Below are 18,071 nucleotides of genomic sequence, written 5' to 3' on the forward strand. Positions count from 1 at the left end.
ACAATCTAAAAATGAGGAAAAGATGGACGATCTAGGAAATGTTCAGGGAGCTAAGGTTTCAGAGAGGAAAGTATCCTTGTAATGAATGGGACAAGGTAAACTCCTTCCCCCAACCCCCACACACAATATTTTCAGAGAACTACATTCCTGGTTTCAACCTGATGTCATAGGCTGTGTTCCTTCCAAGGGAAGAAGCAAAGACTTCAAAGGGAGAAATCGGAAGACTTCTTTTTTCATCGTAGGGACTTCACATCAGCGCTTCCAAAACCGAGTTCATCACCTTTTCCCTCTACGCAGCCTCTTTCCGTTCCTGTGTTTCCTCCCATCTCAATAAATGTCACCACCAAGTTACTTAAGCCTGAAACATGTGGCCTCCCAGACTCCTCTCTGTATCTGTTAATAAGAAAAATAAAACAAAAGTGTTGAAGTGTTGGGGCAGCGAAAATTTTTTTGCATGCAGTATGGAGTCTCAGGTCTGCTTCAAGTGGGATTAGGGGCGGTGTGGGAACCTACAGTGGGAGAGATTAAGCTGAAGGAAGACTTTGTGGTAAGAGGCGATATTGTGGGGGTTGCTAGAAGGAGCATTTGTCATATAGAATGATTGATGATGGCCTGGATGCGGTTTTGTATGAATTGAAAAACTAAATGGAAGACACAAGGTCCGAAAAAGAGAAAGAGATAAACAGGTATTAAAGGACTAAGAATTGGAAGGCCCCAGGACATCTAATTAGAGAGTGCCCAGGGAGGTTCAGCATAGCCCTGCCAGCAAAGATTAGAGAGTGAGTTGAGCACAGTTTGTGATTTTGAGGGCCTCTAACAGTATTAAAGCAGCAGCAGCCACTGCACGCAGACATGAGGGCTAGGCTAAAACAGTAAGGTCAAGTTGTTCGGACAGAAAGGCTACAGGGCACGGTCCTGGCTCTTGTATAAGAATTCTGACTGCACTAACCATGCCTAGGAAGGAAAGGAGTTGTTTTGTAGAAGGAATTGGGGTTTGGGAGATTAGCCGGACACGATCAGCAGGGAGAGCACGTATGTTTTCATGAGACTTATGCCGAGATAGGAAACAGATGAGGAACTAATTTGGGCTTGACTGAAGTAATGGGGGTTGTTTGTGAAGCCTTGTAGCAGTACAGCCCAGGCAATTTGCTGAGCCTGATGGGTGTCAGGATCAGTCCAAGTGAAAGCAGAGACAGGCTGGGATGAAGGGTATAAAGGAATAGTAAAGAAAGCATGTCTGAGATCCAGAACAGAATAATGGGTTACGGAGGGAGGTATTAAGGATAGGAGAGTATATGGGTTTGGCACCACGGGGTGGATAGGCAAGACAATTTGGTTGATAAGGCACAGATCCTGAACTAACCTGTAAGACTTGTCTGGTTTTTGGACAGGTAAAATGGGGGATTGTAAGGAGAGTTTATAGACTTTAAAAGGCCATGCTGTAACAGGCGAGTGATAACAGGCTTTAATCCTTTTAAAGCGTGCTGCGGGATGGGATACTGGCATTGAGTGGGGTAAGGGTGATTAAGTTTTAACGGGATGGTAAGGGGTGCATGATCGGTCGCCAAGGAGGGAGTAGAGGCGTCTTATACTTGTGGTTTAAGGTGGGGAGATTCAAGGGGAGGATGTGAAGGAGGCTTTGAACTAGGGAAAAGGGCTGCAATGACGTGTGGCTGTAGTCCAGGAACAGTCGGGGAAGCAGATAATTTAGTTAAAATGTCTCGACCTAATAAGGGAGCGGGGCAGGTGGGGATGACTAAAAAAGATTGCATAAAAGCATGTTGTCCAGGTTGGCAGAGTGGGGGAGTTTTAAGAGGTTTAGAAGCCTGGCTGTCAATACCCACAACAGTTATGGAGGCAACGGAAACAGGCCCTCGGAAGAAGGTAATGTGGAGTTGGTAGCCTCCGTACTGATTAAGAAGGGGACGGACTTACCCTCTACTGTGAGAGTTACCCAAAGCTCAGCGTCCATGATGGTCCAGTGAGCTTCCAAGGCAATCGGACAGTGTCAGTCTTCAGCCGCTAAGCGGAGAAGATCTGGGAAGGAGTCAGTCAGAGCCTTGGGCCAATTGGACAGTCCAATTTCCGGTGGGGTCCCGCACAGACGGGACACGGCTTAGGAGGAATCCCAGGCTGCGGGCATTCCTTGGTCCAGTGGCCAGATTTCCGGCACTTGTAGCAAGCTCCTGGGGGAGGAGGTTGTGGAGGAACCCCTGGCAGCTGTGGTTCAGGCGTTTGGAGTTCTTGTGTGCTGGAGATGTGGCTGGGGTTTGTCTCACAGTGGAGGCAAGGAATTGCAACTCAGAAATACATTGCTACGTGGCTGCCTCTTCTCTATTATTGTACACTTTGAAGGCGAGGTTAATTAAGTCCTGTTATGGGGTTTGAGGGCCAGAATCTAATTTTTGGAGCTTTTTCTAAAGTCAGGAGCTGACTGGGTGATAAAATGCATATTAAGAATAAGGCAGCCTTTGGGCCCCTCTGGGTCTAGGGTGGTAAAGCGTCTAAGGGTTGCTGCCAAGCAGGCCATGAACTGGGCTGGGTTTTTATATATGATGGAAAAGAGCCTAAATGCTAACTGATTTGGGAGACGTAGGATAAAGAAAAAAGGAGCATTAACCTTGACTGTGCTTTTAGCTCCAGCCACCTCTTTAAGAGGAAATTGTTGGGCAGGTGGGGGAGGACTAGTCACAGAATGAAACTGTAAACCAGACGCGGTGTGAGGAGAGGAGGTGATAGAAAGATTATAGGGTGGGGGAGCAGAGGCTGAGGAAGAATTGGGGCCTGGCTCGGCCTGGCGAGGAGCAGCCTGGGGAGAAGGGGAGAGGTCAGACAGGTCTGTAGAAAAGGAAGATTAGAAAGACTCAGTGACGCTTGGGGTTGGGACAGAGGGGACAGGTGGGCGGGAAAGGAGGAGGATTTGGGACAAGTGGCATTGGGAACAGAGACTAGGGAGGGAACAATGTGTAAAAGAATGCCTGGACATCAGGCACCTCAGACCGTTTGCCTATTTTACGACAAGAATTATCTAGATCTTGTAGGATGGAAAAATCGAAAGTGCCGTTTTCAGGCTATTTGAAACCACTGTCGAGTTCGTATTGGGATTAAGCCGCGTTGCAGACGAAAATAAGACACTTAGATTTTAGGTCAGGCGAGAGTTGAAGAGGTTTTAAGTTATTGAGAACACAGGCTAAGGGAGAAGAGGGAGGAATGGAGGGTGGAAGGTTGCCTATAGTGAAGGAGGGAAGTTTAAAGAGAAGGGTATACACAGAGAAGGGGGTGGGGAGCAGCCAAAGCAGGCGTCCCCGCAATTGACTTGCCACCAAGGGAATGTGGGTGAATGATCAAGGCAGGCGTCCCCGCGGAGATCAGACACCCATGGAACACGGGTGAATAATCAGAGAGGAGTCCCCGCAATGATTAAACACCAAGGGCAGACTGCCTTCCCTAGTCAGTGACTGGTGCCGGAGTTTTGGGTCCACGGATAAAATGTGTCTCCTTTGTCTCTACCAGAAAATGAAAGGAATTGAAATTAAGAGAAGGGAGAAATTGAAGTGTAGCGTCAAGATTGAAAGAGAAAGAGGTTGAGGGATAGTGAGAGACGTCAGAGAAGAGAGTAAAAAGAGGTCACTTACCAGATTTAAAACTGCTGAGATGTTCCTTGGGCTGATGGGTCTGAGGACCCGAGGTCCTAGGTGGATCTTTCTCACGGAGCAAAGAGAAGGAGGACAGGGGATTGATCTCTCAAGGGAGGTCCCCCATCCGAGTCAGGGCACCAAATTTCATGCCCATCCCTATGAAGAGATCACGAAACAGGCTTTGTGTGAGCAACATGGCTGTTTATTTCACCTGGGTGCAGGCGGGCTGAGTCTGAAAAAGGAGTCAGCGAAGGGAGATGGGGGGAGGGCTGTTTTATAGGGTTTGGGTCGGTAAAGGAAAATTATAGTCAAAGGGGGTTGTTCTCTGGCGGGCAGGTGTGGGGGTCACAAGCTCAGTGGGGAAGCTTTTGAGCCAGGATGAGCCAGGAAAAGGAATTTCACAAGGTAATGACAACAGTTAAGGCAGGAACAGGCCATTTTCACTTCTTTCGTGGTGGAATGTCATCAGTTAAGGCAGGAACCCGCCATCTGGATGTGTAGGTGCAGGTCACAGGGGATATGATGGCTTAGCTTCGGCTCAGAGACCTGACAGTATCACCGACCTCATGAGCTCAGTTATTCGGAGCTGCTGGTTTAACCTCCCAAGTCTTCCCGGACCCGTGCCCTCCCCTTGGGCAGCGCTACTAACCACCATGATAGGACGTCTGTTCCCATCTAGCCTCCACCCTGCAGCCAGTAATCTCCGTAAAACGAACACCTGGCTTAGTTTCTGCTGGAAACCGTTGAATAGTCCCCCCTGTTTTCTGGAAGGGTCTGAGCAGCTCCCCGTTGCGTCCACAGCCCCCGGGGCCTGCCTCCTGCAGGTCCCGCTACTTTGTCACCAAAGCATCCTCAGCGCTTGCACCTGCGTGAAGCTGTGCTCAGGCGCTCCCGCCCAGGGATCCGCCTTCCCAAAGCTCTGCGCTCTAATTCTCACTCGTTTACCAAGAGGTAGCAGTGTGGGGAAACTAGAATTCTCCAGGGACTCTCCCCTGTACTTCGTGACCGTCTGTGGAATCCTTGTTTTAGGATCTGCAGGTCGTTTCCAGTGGTGCGCGCAGCACGGAGGCTGCCGGCCCTGCCCAGCGCTGGGCTCTCTCCGCCTCTCTCCCACACGCCGGCCTTTCTGTGCCAGCTGGCTGTGCACCCAGGTCAGGAAGCCCAAGGTCGGGGCGTTAACCCAAGGGCCCTCCCGCGTTCCCTCCGAGGGCGGAGAGGCGTCTGCGCCCGAACCACCTGCGGAGACACCTGGAGCGCCGGCAGAGCTCGGCTGTCCTCGCGGTGCGGAGCCCGACGCGCATTCCTGGGACCGGGATCCGCCGTCCGCGCCTGCGAACGGATTTCTGCCTCCGCTGCACGCGCAGCGCGCAGACCTGAGCCGGCCCCGCGGAACCCGGGTTCGAGTCCCGGCCCGAGCGCGGCGTCTGGGGCTGCGGAGACGGGCGGCAGCCGCTAAGGACCCTCGGCGCCTCGGCCTCGCCGCGATGAAGTCCCCGCCCCTCCTCAGGTGACGGATCCCCGCTGCCCCGGCGGTGGCCCAGCGCGCCCTCCCGGGCTATACCCACCACCCAGCGCGTGCCTCGGAGCCTCCCGCCCTCCCCGGGTTCTGTGGCCAGCCAGGAGCCCCAGGCGTGCGCCGCGCCGAGCCGCGGCATTAAGCCCGCTCTCCGCAGCTTTCCTCTGCAGAGCCCCTTGCTACCCCCCCCTGCGGGGGGCTGTTCACCAGATGCCAGAAAATCAGGGCTGGGCACGCAGGCCGGGGGCTCCAGCGGCTGGACACCGTGTCCTTCCTGAACCTGGTGGTGGAGTGCGCCCGCCTCCACCTCTCCCAGACACCCACCCGCAGTGCCCAGCCCCGTCTCTAGGGTCTCGGACTGAACGTCTGTCCCCGGCCTCCATGCTGCGCTCTCCTGGCCCTGGGCCCGCCCAGAAGAGCCGCCTGTGTCGCGGGCCCCCTCCCTGGCTCCGGCCCCTAAAGCGCCCCCGGCACAGCTTCGCGGCCCTCGGCGCTTGGTGGGGCCAGCACCTCCCCCTTGTCACTGTTCTCCTTTCTCCTTCCAGCCCGCGCCTCTCCTGGAGGAGAATGGTGGGCGTCTTCTTCCTGCCGTTCATCTTACCAGCCTTCGCTCCTCGGTTTAAGCAGGAAGAGAGCCTCATGCTTGGAACAGCGCATCCGCCCCAGCCCAGGTTTGCCGCATTCCCGGGGCGGGAGGGGAGCGACCTCACCTTTCTTGGAGAGAATCATATCGCGATTGTGCACAGAACACGTCCTACTAACAAGAACTTCTGGTTTTCGCTAGGGTTTCAGCCGCCCCTCCGAGCCCTCTCCGAGTTCTCGCTCCCTTTCCACTTTCTTTCCCTCGCCCGCCGCCTCCAGGTTTAACTGGTCTCATCTGACCCCTCTGGAGCTGAAGAATCGATCTGTGGGACTCGGAACTGCAAGCACAGGTCGGGGGAAGCCGCACTTCACGCTGGAGGGCCACAGGTTCCTCATCTGCGGGGGCTCCATCCACTATTTCCGCGTGCCCAGGGCGTACTGGAGGGACCGTCTGCTGAAGCTGAGGGCCTGTGGCTTCAATACTGTCACCACGTGAGTGCTGCCCCTCACCTCCGGGATCTTGTTCCCCTACAAGCGCAGGGTAGCAAGAGCCTCCGATGTTGGGGGCCCAGCGTGAGGACTTAGCTTCCGCACAGTCGTTTCCAGCACATACATTTTATGCTTAAGCGTCCAGTTGTCACTTACGTCTCATGCTGAGCTTGCTCTGTGATCCAAAACTTGGATAGGGGTTCGTGGGAGAATCTCAGGGGAGAAGGTTATTTCCTCAGGAATCTGTCTGTCTAGTGAAGGAACACCAGGAGCCCTTGGGAGCACTCAGTTTAATGACAGAAGCTTAAGGCACACTTACAGATAAATATGTACTTACAGATACATGCTTTTTTTTTTTTTTTTTTTTTTTTTTGAGACAGGGTCTCTCTCTGTTTGTTGCTGGGGCTGGAGTGCAGGGACCCGATCTCAGCTCAGGGCAGCTTCTACTTCTCTGGCTCAGGTGATGCTCCTGCCTCAGCCTCCTGAATAGCTGGGGCCACAGGTGCATGCCACCACACCAGGCTAGTTTTTTGAATTGTTTGTAGAGATGGAGTTTCGCCTTGTTGCCTGGACTGGTCTCAAACTCCTGGACTCAAGCAATTCACCCTTTAAAAGGAAACACCATGGTTGTCCTCATACCTGTATACAACTGACCAGCCACCCTGTATGACCATAGGAATGCAAAACTGCTCCAGAATGAGAGGCCCCGTCCTCCTGAGGGCCTGCCTCCACCATCTTGTGGCAAGCTTACCATCACACTCACTGTAAAGGAGAAGATGCTTAGAGGGCCCTGTGCCTTATTGCAGAGCTGGTATTGAAGGGTGAATTTGAAGCTGAGAGGCAGTAAATTGACAACTGGTTCATTTAAAATGCAAAGAATTTAATCAGAAATAATCGTTGAGTTTTATTGAGAGCTGCTACTGCATCTCTTGGGGGGACAATGTGGTTTTTCTTCACCCTTCTTTTGAATTGCTGAATTACATCGACAATTTTTCTGAGAGTCAAGCAGCCATATGGTTCTGGTATAAACTCTGTTTGGCTCTGAGAGATGCACACATTACATACACACAGATTGCTAGACTTTATTTGCTAGTGTTTTATTTCAAATGTGTTTATGATTATAAGCAAAACTCATTTAAAATTTTATTTTGTTAGTATTCTTGTCCAGTTTTGAATCAATCTTATAATAAGCTCATAAAGTGAGTAAATCTTCTTTTCTTAGTTATTGAAAATATTTTGCACAAGAATTATCTTTACCCTGAAAGTTTTTTAAGATTCACCTGTAAACTCTGTGACTACTATCTTTTGTGGTTTGTGAGATGAAGGATTTTGGGACAACATAGCTCTTTGAATGGTTATTAACTCACGTCCTCTATTTCTTCTTGAATACATCCTGCTTCCTCCCTCCCTCCCTCCCTCCCTTCCTCCCTTCCTTCCTTCCTTCCCTCCTTCCTTCCTCCCTCCCTCCCTCCCTCTCTTCCTCTCTTTCTTTTCTTTTCTTTCTTCTTTTCTTTTTTTTTTTTTGAGATGGAGTCTTGCTCTATCGCCCAGGCTGGAGTGCAGTGGCCGGATCTCAGCTCACTGCAAGCTCCGCCTCCCAGGTTCATGCCATTCTCCTGCCTCAGCCTCCTGAGTAGCTGGGACTATAGGCGCCCGCCACCGCGCCCCGCTAATTTTTTTTGTATTTTTAGTAGAGACGGGGTTTCACCGTGGTCTCGATCTCCTGACCTTGTGATCCGCCCACCTCAGCCTCCCAAAATGCTGGGATTACAGACGTGAGCCACCGCGCCCAGCCAGTTTTTTTTTGTATTTTTTAGTAGAGACGGGGTTTCACCGTGTTAGCCAGGATGGTCTCGATCTCCTGACCGCATGATCCACCGGTCTCGGCCTCCCAAAGTGCTGGGATTACAGGCTTGAGCCACCGCGCCCGGCCTCTTTTCTTTCTTCTAATGGAGTCTCACTCTGTCATCCCCGCTGCAGTGCAGTGGTGCAATCTCTGCTCACTGCAACCTCCACCTCCCAGGTTCAAGTAATTCTCCTGCCTCAGCCTCCTGAGTTGCTGGGATTATGGTGCACACCACCATGCCTGGCTAATTTTTGTATTTTTAGTAGAGATGGGGTTTCACCATATTGGTCAGGCTGGTCTCAAACTCCTGACCTCAGGTGATCCTCCTGCCTCGGCCTCCCAAAGTGCTGGGATTACAGGTGTTGAGCCACCGCGCCTGGCCTTCTTTCTTCTTTTGAACCCACTGGGACTTAAGAAATGTTTCCTTTCTTTCGTGTACTCACTTGGAAGTTACATACATCGCATTGTGTATTTTGGCTGTTTTTTGTTTTTTTCTTAATCTTATCTATTTCTATTTAGTCTTTTCAAATAGCTAGCTTGTAGCTTTGTTAATACTCTGTATATTTCGGATTTCTATGTCACAGTTTCTGAGTTAAATGTAATTTCCTTTTCTACTTTATTAAATTTAGTACCTTCTCTTCTCTGTCCTCCTCAGTTTCCTCCTCCTCCTTCTTTTTCCCTGAGTTAATATTTAGCTTCTTTTACTTCTAGTCTTTTGTGTTTTCTAATATATTCATTCAAAGATACGAATGTTTCTTTGAGTGTTGCTTTGGTTACATAGCCTACATATTTTGCTATACGGTGCTTTGAATGTCATTTATTTTCCAATATTTCCTAAGTTTTGATGTTTCCATTAGCTATTTGGGAATATGCTTTCTGTTTTATTTATTTTAATTTTTACTATTTTTAACTGTGATTTTTAAATTTATTTGCATTTGTCTTGGGATCATGGACTATGTGATACAGATTTTTGGAATTTGCTGAGATTTACTTTGTGACATAGTACATGCAACTGTTTCATGCAAATGTTTACAACTGTTTCATGCATTTTAAATTTTGGTCTTTTAAATTTTACATTCTTTTTTCATACTTAGTTCTACAGATGCACTTTTTAAGGGAATGTAAATGCTCCATCTGTTGGCTACTGGGTTCTCCTTATTTATTAAATGCAGTCTGTTAATTATGCAGTTCAAATCTATATCCTTACAAGTTTTTTTTTTTTTTTTTCCTGCTTATTTTCTTTGTTTCTCAGAGGGGTACTTTAAATCTTTTCGCTGTGATGGTAACTGATGTATCCATGTCCTCTCTAATTCAGTCAGCTTCTCCTTTACTTACAACAAGCTACGTTGTAACTGACGACATACAACAAGCTCTGCTGTTGAGCTCATAGAAGGCCGTGAGTAGTATGTCTTCTTGGTGGTTCATACAGTCACTTCTACAATGTATCGTCACAAATCTCTGCGCTGCACAAAACTGTGTAATAAAAACCACAGGGCTTAGAGGAAACGGGATGTTAAGGGGCATAACACTCAGACATGTTGCCAGTGGCACAAAAAAAGACAGTTGCCTAGCGAACTATGCCTAGTACACCTAATAAAATTTTTACTCATAGCCAATCCTATGGGGGCCCTTCTTGCTAAGGTCTAAAGGTAGTACCCTTACTAGATTTACTGTGTCTCCACTATCTTCACAGAAACTCCTCATTCGTTCTTATTTTGACTAACTCATAGCAATACTGTGTAAGGCAGATGTAGACATTTTTGTTTTTGTTCTCTTCTTTAGTTTATACTTTTAATGGGTGTTACAATAGGGCAATGAGTGGAAGAATTTATATATAAATCCCAAGAAATCTAGCATCACAGGATAATTGGCACCTTGAACCACAATTGGATAATAGAGCAAGAAACTATTAAAGCTAGTCATAGTTAGCGTAACAGAGGTTTAATTTCCATTGGAAACTTCAACTTATTTCAAAATAGAGCTATGCATGGTTTTGGCCTGGATTTGGGGCAGACCTAACAATTTGGAGGAAGAAATAAGAAGATACTCATCATACTTCCCTTTCACCTCTTCTAGCTATGTTCCGTGGAACCTGCATGAGCCAGAAAGAGGCAAATTTGACTTCTCTGGGAACCTGGACCTGGAGTACGTGGTGTTGCTGCTTCTGTGACCTGGCCAGGGGCAGGGGCAGAGAGGTGGCTGGGAGGGACCTGGGTCTGGAGTCCTGTTCTAGGACTGCGAGAGGACCTGCACCCGGGACCTAGATACTCCCCAGTCGTGACCTGCTGGGCCTGCAGCCCTTGGGCCCCACTTCTCCACTGCAGCCCAGAGGGGCAGAAGACCCGGGAGCCGCCCGACTCTGCATGGGGTCCGGCTGCCTGGGCTGGGGCAGGGTGGCTCCTCTAGGCTAACAAGGCTGTTGGGTCAGGTTCACTGTTAAGACCCCTGTGCCCTGGCTGTCACCCTTCCTCCTCAGGCCCCTGATGGGGCTGTGCAGAGGCTCTGAGGCTGGGAGCAGCTCAGGCCACCGACTTAGTGTGGGAGTCTCCGCTCTTTGCGGGTGGGGCCGAGCTGTCCCTTCACCCCACCGGGCAGCTCCTCCACCCTGTGACGTGTGTGGCCCCCACCCGGCCTCATCCTGGGCCGTCATAGGAGGGGCTGACGATGTGGACCTCCCTAGGGCCTTCGTCCTGATGGCTGCGGAGATCGGGCTGTGGGTGATTCTGCGTCCAGGCCCCTACATCTGCAGTGAGATGGACCTCGGGGGCTTGCCCAGGTAAGCGGGGCCGCAATCCCAGAGTTGTGGTTCTAACGAAGTATTTGGTTTCGTGAATTTCAATCTAGTAACAAGGAAAGTAACTTTATTCACGGAGCTGATGAGGGGTGTGCCGCCCCAAGCCACGCACCGCGCCTGTGTTGTCTGTGAAGCCTGCGGTACTGCGGTCAAGAGGGTGTGCGCGGGGAGAGGTGGTCACAAGAGGCTCCCACTCTTCTTTCCCCACACAGGAGGGGCTGTGGCCCCCTCTGTCCTTCTCAAAATGCCCTGGGAAGAAAGGGACCGGAAGCTTTAAGGCCTGCAAGGGAAGGTTCTGACGACTCTGGGCTTGTTTTGAAAACTTCTGATCTTTCGCTTATTTTGTGAGGGGAGGGCTGCCTTTCCATGCAGTGAGACCACCCTTAGCTCCCCTCCCTTCCCTCTTGCTTTTCTTTGCCTTGTTCTCGCCTCTGTGATTCTGGCCCCCAGCCCAGACTGCTGAGGGTCAGGGTGAGACTCCAAGACTGCTGTCTGCTACCCCTGTGGGGGGCAGGGCTTCCTGGGGAATCTGGGGCTCTGCCTCCGGTGAGCACCTCTGCACCTCAGGGTCAGATGAGGCCTTTGTTTTCTCTAGGGGCAGAGAAAGCCTGAGCTAAGGGGAGTGGAGTTTTCGGGAATCAGTGACTCCCGGCATAGCTTGACTGGAGGCCTGCCTGGCACTTCCCCAGTGACCTGGAGAAGGCAGAGTGTCATTGGCACGTAGGCTCCTGCCCTGAGCCTGAAGCCTTAGCTCTTAGTGGAAATGTGACAGTGTGCCTAAGGAAACTTTTCTGTCCCCAAGAATTTTTTTTTTTGAGATGGAGTCTTGCTCTTGTCACCCAGGCTGGAGTTCAGTGGTGCGATCTCGGCTCACTGCAACCTCCACCTCCCGGGTTCAAGCGATTCTCCTGCCTCAGCCTCCTGAGTAGCTGGGATTACAGGCGCCTGCCACTACACCTGGCTAATTTTTGAACTTTTAGTAGAGACAGGGGTTTCGCCATGTTGGCCAGACTGGTCTCGAACTCCCGACCTCAGGTGATCCGCCCACCTCGGCCTCCCAAAGTGCTGGGATTAGAGACATGAGCCACCACGCCCGACCGAAAAATGTTTTCAATAAACTGAAAAAGAATGGAGAGTGTTCAACAAAAGGCAAAAGAAAAAGCTCTTTAAGACATGACTGTAAGAGACTTGACAGGCCAGACCCTCAGTCAAACCAAATGGAGCTGAAGGCACTTCTGAAGTTGCGAAGTGCTTTGGAGGTGGAGGCGGGTGTTTGCTTTCAAATCCCAAAAGTCAATGAGAATGGTCTGAAAGTCTCACGAGGCACAGATCTTTCCAGGACCCCTGAGTGCTCCAGGACCATGGGTGTGAGGCAGCTGGGCAGACGTGCTGGGCGAGCTGGGGCAGCTCTGAGCCCTCTCCTCCTTCCCTCTCCCATCCTGTCTCAGACCCTGAGCCTGCCCCTCTCTCCCCCAGCTGGCTCCTGCAAGACCCCCGGTTACTGTTGAGGACAACCAACAAGGGCTTCACTGAAGCAGTTGAGAAGTATTTTGACCACCTGATTCCCAGAGTGATTCCTCTCCAGGTAGAGCCAAATTATCTTCTGCATCTTTCTTACATGCATTTTCCTGATCGGGCAGTGGAAGGTCGTGGGACCCACATACAAGTGGTGGCATAACCCTAAGGCAGGAGGGACGTGGGAATATGGATGGGATTGGCGGGAAAGCAGATGCATTTGTAGGTTTGAGGGCTCAAGTTTAAGTAGCTAGTGTGAGAAACAGGGAAAACTGTGGCAGTTACATGTCTGCAACGCACTGGGGATGGTGGCTCCCACAGCAGCCAAGTGACCCAGCAGACTAACTCCAGTGCTGGAGCAGAGCGCGCAGACCGCGGGGGCTGTGGATCAGAGCCTGCCACACCAGCTGTGCAGCCTTTAGCAGCAAGCCCAGAGACTCCAGGCTTTTGCCCCAAATAGCCTCACTCTTTAACCCTCCTCTGCTTGTCTCTCAGTACCGCCAGGGAGGCCCTGTCATCGCGGTGCAAGTGGAGAATGAATATGGCTCATTCAATAAGGATAAAACCTACATGCCGTATCTCCACAAGGTAAGAGGGCCTTGGTTTGGCCCCATGTTTACATGCCTCCTTCCTCCGTCTGTCTCTTTTCTGGTGTGCTTTTCTGATTCCTGGATGCATGGGTGACCGGCTGGGCACTGTGCATTCTGAGAATACTGGCCTGTGCACACGAGGTGCTGAGGGGTGCTGGCCCACTGCGTGGCTGAAAGTTTGCATATAACTTTTGACTCCCTCAAAATGTAGTCACTAATAGCCTACTGTTGACTGGAAGCCTTACTGATAATAAACAGTTGATTAATGCAGGTTTTGTATATCTATTATATACTGTATTCTTACAATAAAGTAAGCTTCAGAAAAGAAAATGTTACTAAGGAAATAATAAGTAACAGAAAATATATTGACTTCTAATTAAGCAGAAATGGATCGTGGTAAAGGTCTTTATCCTCATCATCTTCATGTTAAGCGGGCTGAGGGGGAGGAAGAGGTGGAGGAGCAGGGGTTGGTTTTGCTGACTCAGGGGTGGTAGAAGAGGTGGAGGAGGAGGAACTGGTTTTGCTGACTCAGGGGTGGTAGAAGAGGTGGAGGAGGAGGAGCTGGTTTTGCTGACTCAGGGGTGGCAGAAGAGGTGGAGGAGGTGGAGGGGAGGCAGGGGAGTTAACTTGTATTGAAAAAATTCCGAGGATAAGTGGATCCGCACAGTTCAAACCTGTGTTGTTCAAGGTTCAACTGTAGATCAAGTTCATTTTCTCTGTGAATGCACAGCAGTCAGGACAATCACTAAGTACTTAAATAACTTTATTAGAAGACAGAACGTGGCGTTAAAGGGCTATTCCTTTCTGCTTCCTATCTCTGTGACCCACGGTTCTCATTAAAGTTGGGGTTGGTGAATCTTCCTCCACTGTAAATAACGCTTCAAGAATTTAGTGATGTGACTCTCAGCTTGAAGCTTTCTGGCCTGTAAGACAAACGTCATCTCTTCTGTCCTCCTTGCTTCTTCATGGAGGGACGTCTCAGGCCAGGGAATAACTGCAGTTCTGCCTGCTGTCCTTCCTGGTGGCTCAGCTGCTGCTGGCCCCTGACTTCCCACATTCAGAAAGCTGATGAGAGTCCAGTCTCAACTGAACCCCTCCTTGGGCTGCCAAGCAGGGTGCAGGGCTGCACAGTGGGCCTGAGCCGTCCTGACTCCACCCTTGCCTCTGCAGCAGTGCCTGCACGGAGACCTGTCTGGAGGCTGGGAAGGGAAGAGGAGGGGTCCCCAGCTGGGCAAAGTGGGGAGGAGGGTGGGGCTGGACTTCATCCACATGCTGGCTCTCGCCCTGCAGCTGTGGCTTCTGGAGTTGGACAAGGTCAGAGAGTAATTTCCCTCCCTAACTTTTCCCAGGGGCTGCATGGCTGCCCTGAATCAGTTGTATTCAGCCAGCATTTTTTGTTCTTGATTTTAAAATTTACTGGCTGGGCTCCGTGGCTCACGCATACAATCCAGTACTTTGGGAAGCTGCTGCGGGCGGATCACCTGAGGTCAGGAGTTTGAGACCAGCCTGGCCAGTGTGGCAAAACCCTGTCTCTACTAAAAATGCAAAAATTAGCTGGGCGTTGTAGTGCCTGCCTGTAATCCCAGCTACTCGGGAAGCTGAGGCGGGAAAATCACTTGAACCTGTGAGATGGAGTTTGCAGTGAGCCGAGATATGTGCCACTGGACTCCAGCCTGGGCGACAGAGTGAGACTCGTCTCAAAAAAAAAAAAAAAAGAAAAAAAAGAGAAAAAAAAATTACCATTCAACTCCAATCCCAGGCCCAGATGTGGCTCAATGAACACAGGAGACGCACAGCCGGGCCCTGGCTATCTGGCCTCGTAACCATGGTTTTTCGGATGAGATCTCCCCATCCCTGCAGCCATAGCAAGCTTCCTTGTTCCCCTTGACAGTGTTGGGCAGCACCTGAGCTTGGTGAAGTCCCTGATGGTTCTCAGGACCCCACAGCTGCAGCCTCTCCCCTTCCAGCACAGTGATTCCCTAGTCGTCTTCCTCTTCTTTCAGTGACTTAGATCCTCTTCCAGGGCATTCCCGGTAAACTCAGCCCACTGTTCCTGCAGGCTTTGGTTATGGGGTGTCAGAACCCACACTCGACCAATTTTAGGGTCATTCCCCACAAAAATCACCAGGCTGAGACAGACAGTGGTTTCCCCGAATTTACTAAGTTGCAGAAGGTCAGACTCTGAATTCAAACCCTTGTCTAGCTCACATCTCACCCAACTGAACCATGCTCTGTTTCGTTTCCAATTTCCTCATGTCGTCGTCCCTTGGCATCCATGGAGGATTGATTCCAGGGCCCCCATGGACACGAAATCGGTCGGTGTTCAAGTCCTTGACATAAAATGGTGTGGCATTTCCATGCAACCTATGCACATCCTCCTATATGCTTTTTTTTTTTTTTTTTTTTCTGAGACAGTTTTACTCTGTCACCTAGGCTGGTATGATCTTGGCTCATTGCAACCTCCGCCTCTGGTTTCAAGCAATTCTTGTGACTCAGCCTCCCAAGTAGCTGGAATTACAGGTATGCACCACCACACCTGGCTAATTAGAGACAGGGTTTCACCATATTGGCCAAGCTGGTCTTAAACTCTTGACCTCAAGTGATCTGCCTGCCTCAACCTCCCAAACTGCTGGCATGAGCCACTGTGCCTGGCCTCTCCCATGTACTTTAACTTATCTCTAGATTACTTCTAATACCCAATACAATGCAAATGCTACATGAATAGTTGCTATATATTACTCTTTAGGAAATAATGATTGGAAAAATGCCTGTACATGTTCAGTACAGATGCAACTAAGAAATATATTTTTGGCCAGGTGTGGTGGCTCACACCTGTAATTTGAGTACTTTGGGAGTCCAAAGCAGGAGGCTCACTTCAGGCCAGGAGTTTCAGACCAGGCTGGGCAACATAGTGAGACCCTGTTTCTATAAAAGAAAAAAAATTACCTGGATATGGTGGCGTGTGTCTGTAGTCCTAGCTACTCAGGAGACTGAGGTGGTAAGATGGCTTGAATCGAGGAGTTTGAGGTTATAGTGAGCTATCATCATGCCACTGCACTCCAGCCTGGAGAAACACAGCAAGATCCTGTATTGGGGGAAACCCCACCCCCGATATTCAACGTGGGTTATTTTCTATTTCCCTAAGCATTGGCTGGTCTGAGAAATAAAGGGAAAGAGTACAAAAGAGAGAAATTTAAAAGCTGGGTGTCTGGGGAAGACGTCACATGTCGGCAGTTTCCGTGATGCTCCCTGAGCAGTAAAACCAGCAAGTTTTTATTAGTGATTTTCAAAAGGGGAGGGAGTATACGAATAGGGTGTGGGTCACAGAGATCACATGCTTCACAAGATAATAAAGTATCACAAAGCAAGTGGAGGCAGGGCGAGATCACAGGACCACAAGATGGGGTGAAATTAAAATTGCTAATGAAGTTTCAGGCACCCATTGTCATTGATAACATCTTACCAGGAGACAGGGTTTGAGAGCAGACAACCTGTCTGACCAAAATTTATTAGGTGGGAATTTCCTCATCCTAATGAGCCTGGGAGCGCTACAGGAGACCGGGGCTTATTTCATCCCTTTGGCTTCCACCGTAAAAGATGGCCGGCTCCACGTGGGCTGTTCATAGGCCTACCCTCAGGGGCCATTCTCTTTCTCGGAGATGTTCCTTGCTGAGAAAAATAATTCAGCGATATTTCTCCTATTTGCTTTTGAAAGAAGAGAAATATGGCTCTGTTCCATCCAGTTCACCGGCAGTCAGAGTCCAAGGCCATCTCCCTTGTTCCCTGAACATTGCTGTTATCCTGTCCTTTTTTCAAGGTGCCCAGATTTCATATTGTTCAAACAAACATGCTCTATAAACAATTTGTGCAGTTAACGCAATCATCACAGGGTCCTGAGGCGACATACATCTTCTTCAGCTTACAAAGATGATGGGATTACGAGATTAAAGTAAAGACAGGCATAGGAAATCACAAGGGTGTTGACTGGTGAAGTGATAAGTGTCCATGAAATCTTCACAATTTATGTTCAGAGATTGCAGTAAAGACAGGCGTAAGAAATTATAAAAGTATTAATTAGGGGAACTAATAAATGTTCATGAAGTCTTCACAATTTATGTTCTTCTGCCGTGGCTTCAGCCGCTCCCTCCGTTCGGGGTCCCTGACTTCCCACAACAACCCTGTCTCTAAAAAAAAATTTTAAATTAAAAAAGTAAAAACATTTCTGTGATTGCAGAATTCATGGATGCAGAACCCATGAGTATGGGGAGCTGTATATCTTTCTTTTTTCGCAATGGAATGAGGGAATTGGGTTCATTTTGGTTAATTTTCTCAACAGGCTCTGCTGAGAAGAGGGATTGTGGAGCTTCTCTTGACCTCCGATGGTGAGAAAAATGTGCTGAGCGGCCACACCAAAGGAGGTACACATTTAGAGTTAGTTCATAGGAGAACAAGGCTTTCAGCTAGCCCGTGTAAATCTTGAACACACCTCAGAGAAAAACAAGTGCATCTTGATGCCTCCTTTTCCCGTGTCCACTGGGATGGATCTTGGAGTCTGATGTTATAATAAATGAGGGACTCAAGGTCAAGGTTCAGGGCCGCTCACCAGCCCCCTCTCTTGGCCTTGCTCCTGCTGTCTTTAATCACAGCAGCACTGAAGCTGCTCTGTCCTCAGGACGCCTTTCCATCTCCCATAGTTTTTCTGTGGTAAGGAATCTGCATTAGTACTGGGCCTGGCTTGGGATCGGGGCCGTCTCCACTAACGTGGGAAACCACAGGGAGAACCAGAAGATGGGTGTTGTGTCAGGAACCCCGCCTAGACCCTGTCCGTTCCTGGGATCCTACCGTCCAAGGCTCCGTGTGGACACTTAGGAGATCCTAGAGAATTAAGTGGCAGGAAGATTCAGGACGGACTCATCAGATGGCAATAGTGAGGGGCACGCCCGGGTGTGAGCAGGCCGCTGGGGCGGGCTGCTGCCGGCGGCTGCCCTTCTGCCTCCTCAGCAGCGGCTTTTCCACCGGAGCGCGGTACACTGGAACACGTGCTGAGCTGGGGGCCAGGAAGCTGCGTTCCGTTTCCGGTCTAATCATGTCAGGGAGCCTT

General features: G+C 49.9%; 1 protein-coding gene across 1 annotated transcript in view; it reads left to right on the forward strand.

Moving 5' to 3' along the window:
- The first annotated feature begins 4,779 nt into the window (after window positions 1-4,779).
- GLB1L3 (galactosidase beta 1 like 3) overlaps window positions 4,780-18,071 on the forward strand; it is a 38,488-nt gene continuing 25,196 nt past the window's right edge. The window contains exons 1-8 of the mRNA XM_025357562.1: window positions 4,780-5,145; window positions 5,700-5,825; window positions 6,016-6,228; window positions 10,148-10,216; window positions 10,752-10,847; window positions 12,342-12,450; window positions 12,876-12,968; window positions 17,307-17,388. Of these exons, the coding sequence (XP_025213347.1) occupies window positions 5,123-5,145; window positions 5,700-5,825; window positions 6,016-6,228; window positions 10,148-10,216; window positions 10,752-10,847; window positions 12,342-12,450; window positions 12,876-12,968; window positions 17,307-17,388 (811 nt within the window). The 5' untranslated portion in view covers window positions 4,780-5,122. The remainder of the gene's footprint in view (window positions 5,146-5,699; window positions 5,826-6,015; window positions 6,229-10,147; window positions 10,217-10,751; window positions 10,848-12,341; window positions 12,451-12,875; window positions 12,969-17,306; window positions 17,389-18,071) is intronic.

Source organism: Theropithecus gelada, chromosome 14 (assembly GCF_003255815.1).
Source record: "Theropithecus gelada isolate Dixy chromosome 14, Tgel_1.0, whole genome shotgun sequence".
NCBI classification, from domain to species: domain Eukaryota; kingdom Metazoa; phylum Chordata; class Mammalia; order Primates; family Cercopithecidae; genus Theropithecus; species Theropithecus gelada.